This window comes from Apis dorsata, unplaced genomic scaffold, assembly GCF_000469605.1.
Source record: "Apis dorsata unplaced genomic scaffold, Apis dorsata 1.3 scaffold_68, whole genome shotgun sequence".
NCBI classification, from domain to species: Eukaryota; Metazoa; Arthropoda; class Insecta; order Hymenoptera; family Apidae; genus Apis; species Apis dorsata.
The window spans coordinates 1509945-1514670 of record NW_006263366.1 but is presented as its reverse complement, the minus strand read 5'-3'; the positions used below and the strand labels follow the sequence as shown (position 1 = coordinate 1514670).

Below are 4726 nucleotides of genomic sequence, written 5' to 3'. Positions count from 1 at the left end.
CTTTTTTTTTTCTTTTTTTTTTTTTTCTTTTTTCCCCTCTCTCACTGCAAGCTCATAAAAGTGAACGTACAGCTATAACCGATAACAAGAAAATCGATACTCGGTGTGCCTGACTCGGTTTCCATGGGCGGAAACTCAAGGAATTCCTGCGTTACGATTTAGACTATTTACCGTGCTAAACCGAATTCCGTCTAGGAATCCAAACTGGCTTCCCTTTGATGGTATAAACACGCAACTCAAGAGAATTCCGTTTCTCTTCAGGAAGAAGTAAAAACAGGAATCGGATCGTTCCCGTTTCTGAGCAGAGAAGTTCTGGCCAGTTTGAGAAGTATCGGTGCGCGAAACAGGGAAAGGGGAGGGGAGGGGAGAAAGTGAGGAGGAGCAAGGAGGGATTCTATTCTTCTGCTATGCTGAATGATTGCGATACTCGCACTCCGGATATGGAACGCAACGCATCGACCGGTTCGAATCGATAAGAGAAGGGCGCCCAAAAAGTTTCACTCGCCGAATATCTTTGGTGAGAGTCCGCGTCGAAGAGAAAGAGAGAGAGAGAGAGAGAGGAAGGAAAGAAATATCTGTTCCAACAGGAGGAAGACGATTCAACTATTTTTTTATCGTAACCATTGTTACATACACGTTTCATACTCTATGTATGAAGAAATTGTATTTGAAATTGACGAATCAATACGGTATTTCATACATCGAAAAGAAAAACGATTTATCGAAAAGTCAAATTTTTAATATATAATATTAAAATATAATTTATGCTTCTTTTAAAAACTATTTCGATGTTTTCATCGTGAATATCGCGATTTTTGTTTTTTATTAGAACCATCCTAATCAGATATGAGAAGATCGAGAAGAGGACATTGAAGAAGAACAAAGTTTCCTTCACAAAGGAAAATGCAAAATTCTTTGCGCCTGGACGAGTGGATTCGAATGGATGCCCGTGAAAATCAGCGACTAGTGCGAGGAACCGTTCAAAGCAGCTAATTCCGTTTTTTTTCTCCCCTCCATCTGCTCGTATAAGTTTTAATTAAAGTCTCGGATGCATGGAGAATGTAGCTTGACGAAAGTCTCTCTCTCTCTCTTTCTCCCTCTCTCTATATCTCTTTCTCTCTCTTCTCCACGTCGCTTTAACGAATGTAAATTTTCGTTCGATGAACGCTCGAGGCTATTTAACGTTAATTAGTTAACGTTTCACGGGATTTAATTAGACATAATCGTAGCATATTCAACGGAGGGGGGGACGTTGATACAACGAGGAAGTTATACGCACCGTACCTATGTCTATAGTATCTTTCCTCGAGATTCGGTTTTCACTTATTTATAAGAATCCTCGTAAGAAAGATTCTCATAGACTCTCTTTCGATATCGGTCTCATTGTTAATAATCACGATTTCTCTTTTCCATTACGATTCCCATAATAGGAATCTCCCTATAAATGTAACGAGCAAAAAAAAAAAACAAGGAGAAGAAAAAGAGAAAATTATTCCTTAAAAAAAAGAAAATCACCGCATCAAGGACGATTAAACCGCATCGAGATTCCGCAACGCACAATTTGCGCAGAGACGATGTCTCTGTAATGTCCACGATCGTCCACGAAGTCTCGATCTTCATAGCGGTTCGTTAATACGGTGTTAGATTTCGAAATTTCGCCGAAAGAAGCCTTGTATTTCCGTTCTGAATACGAAACGACATTTTTTTCTTTTTTAATCCAGCGCGTGCTCTCGTAGCAATTTACCTATCGCTGCACGGCTAGTCGTGGGCAGAAACCCACACAAGCTTCGTACCCGGAATATGCAACTATCGAGCCTTCGGGCGATTCCTCGAGCGAAAAACGATCGAGCCAAGCTTGAACCAGTCGATCGTAACGAGGTAATCGCTAAACATCTAGCAAGGCTGTGTCCAACCCGGTCAGAAAGCGGGCAGAAAAAAAGACTAGATAGAGCCCGATCATCGACACGGATAACTATATAGATATGCGCGTACGATTACGGAGTTACGAAGCGATTTTCCGATGCACGGCGAAATTCACTGTATAATTTTATGCCGGATGATGGATGTCGTCGTGATCCCAGCCACGCTTTATTAATCCGGCTGGAACACGATTATCATCGGATTGTCGGTTGCTGTTGGTTCAACTTCACCGATCATTAATCGACGGAAGTGAAGAGTAGATTTCTTTTTTTTATTTTTTTCGAGGAATCCACGATCATGTAACTCGTATTTCCGTTGAGGAAACGGGGGCAAAAACTGCGTGGAACGGCTCGTGCAGATGCAAACGGGATGTAAACAGGATTCTTGATTTTATCGAACATCGAGAGAGTGACCGATTTCTTTGATTAAATCATTCGTAAAAATCGATAATCGAGCAACATTACCAAATTCAGCTTGCCCATCTTCTCCAATACGGTGTCCATCGTGGCTGCAACACACAAGATGATGATATTCTTCTTTTTCTGGAAACGAGTATCTTCCTCGACGAGCCAATGCCTTGTCCAAATCGATTTTTTCACGGGATGATCAAGATTTTCCCACAACCACTGACAAGTTACGCATATCACGAATCAAACTTAATCGAACGTTCCTCCAACTTGCGTTGTACACCGCGTTTCAGAGGAATAATTTCACCAAAGGTTCGATCTCATTCGCTGAATATTCGAGGAGAAAATTCCAAAATCGTGGAAATTTCAAAATTCTACGAAAGTACCGGCTCCCATGGAAGGAAGTCACCGATCGAGTTTCGATTACGATCCAAACGTAAATTCACAAAAAATTCTTCTCCTCGTTTCGATAACCGATTCCTGAGTTTAATATCACCCTTGTCTGCTCTTCACCGTTCGTTCCTCTCGGCAATTATTTTAATAACCTCCGTTTCAGCGAGACTGAATATTAATATTCTCTCCTCACATCATTCTCGTTCAACGCACCGAATTTCCTTCCTTCGAATATTTCCTTTCACCACTTGTTCCGTTGACAAACATGCGGGGAGGGAAAGAATAAAGAAAAGCGAAGAAGCGAAAAAGCGATTCGAGGAGCGATCGTGGAGCGGGCATGGAACGCGAGAGAGGATCGCGGCTGCGGAACCTTCTTGCTCGCGATTGTAGGTTGAACTGCCAGGTGAAAACACAACACCTCTCAACCTGCACAGGTGCACACAGAGAGCCTCCCGACTGGTACCTTGAAAGGTAGGGGGGCCTACTTGGCTACGGGGAGCTGCTCACCACGTATACCTTAATCTTCGACTGACCATCCGACCGATATCGTTTAATGCCCGGAAATAGTGGCCGCGGAAGCGAACAATGTTTCCAGTCGCCTCTTTCGAAAAAATCGACACGATGGGTATAATTCGTGTATAGGAAAAATTTCATAAGGAATATTATTTTTTCGAAATTATTTCGATCGTATTTCGTACACGAGATGATTTTTAATAAATTTATTTAACAATCGGATAATTGTTAATTTGTAACGTTTTTCAATTCGTTGTAGCATCGCGTGTCGCACGCGAAAAGAAATATTACGGGAAATAAAATCTAAGGACTTTCTATCGATCGTCGAGGCGTTGATTAAACGAAATTACGAACGCGCAGCTCTCGCGAATCAATGCTGTGTACAAGGTTTGATGCAAGGTTAAAAGGTTTTTATTGCTCGGCGGAATACTTTTCACTGACGGATCTAAAGCTTTCGAACAGCGGAGACGTTTCGAGATTAAGTCGGTCGGGATGGGCGTGAACGACCCAAATTTTAAAAGCCACTCCGATGCTTTTGGAGTTTTTTCTTTTTTTTCTTTGCCACGGTGAATGAATATTTATACACGGTCGAGAATGTTCAAGAGAATGTGTAATTTGTCAGCACGGTAAAATATACGCGAAAATACTTTGCGAGTAAATATGGCTTATTATTATATCCTTCGGAGAAAAGTTTACACGTGATACTCAATTCTCAGCGCGTGTATATTCGTTATCTAAAATCTCTATCGAATTACGACTACTTGTGTACATTAATTGCACGAGAAAAACAATTTTCATAAATATAAATCGTTTTAACTAGCTTTAACTTGTCGATGTTTTGATAAAAATTTTTAGAATATCAACTTCAACTTTTGTCTTCGGCTTATCGACAGCTCGATCTCAAGCGTTTAAAAATTTTACAAAAAAATAAATGTTGAAAATTTATGTTAAAAATATTAAAATCTTGGAACGAAGTCTCTTATTGATTTCCGTATATTTTTATACTATAAATCTTTCCTCCTTGAAGCGAAATCAGGCCATCAGATGCCGTCACGTTGCGAATCTACGCGAGAGGAAGCACGTACGCATCGAGAATTTGTACTTGCAAATACAAGTTGAGTTTCCCGGAACGAGGCTATATTGTCGACAATTCCTCTGAGTCCATCAAAAATTTTTTCTCCGCAGCTCGCGTGATGTTTACGCGGATTCGAGCGAAATCGAGATACGATCGAAACCGAAAGCCAGAAAACGATCGAGTGGGGAAAGAAATTCAAAAGAAAAAAAAGGAGACGAAAATAGGATAGGATGCAGGTACGAAAATTCCTAACACTCGAGAGACCAAGACCAAGTCAGTTTCCGCGGCCTTTTGATGGGCTCGCGCTCAAGTACGATTGCGTGTACATTGTACTTAAATGGGGGGCCGGGCAAAGAAGGAGTTGTAGAAAAAAGCGGGCAACCAGTGGTCGGCCAAGAAAACGCAAACGCACGCGTGC

The 4726-nt window shown here is 41.3% G+C and overlaps 1 protein-coding gene across 2 annotated transcripts in view; it reads right to left on the bottom strand.

Moving 5' to 3' along the window:
- LOC102679279 (disheveled-associated activator of morphogenesis 1) overlaps positions 1-4726 on the bottom strand; it is a 35402-nt gene that overhangs the window by 19360 nt on the left and 11316 nt on the right. Inside the window, exon 1 of one of the 2 annotated variants that reach the window (XM_006610099.2) lies at positions 2385-2409. The exons of the other annotated variant lie outside the window; for it this stretch is intronic. Within the exon in view, the coding sequence (XP_006610162.2) occupies positions 2385-2402 (18 nt within the window). The 5' untranslated portion in view covers positions 2403-2409. Of the gene's footprint in view, positions 1-2384; positions 2410-4726 lie in introns of those variants that run through there. 2 annotated transcript variants of the gene reach the window in all.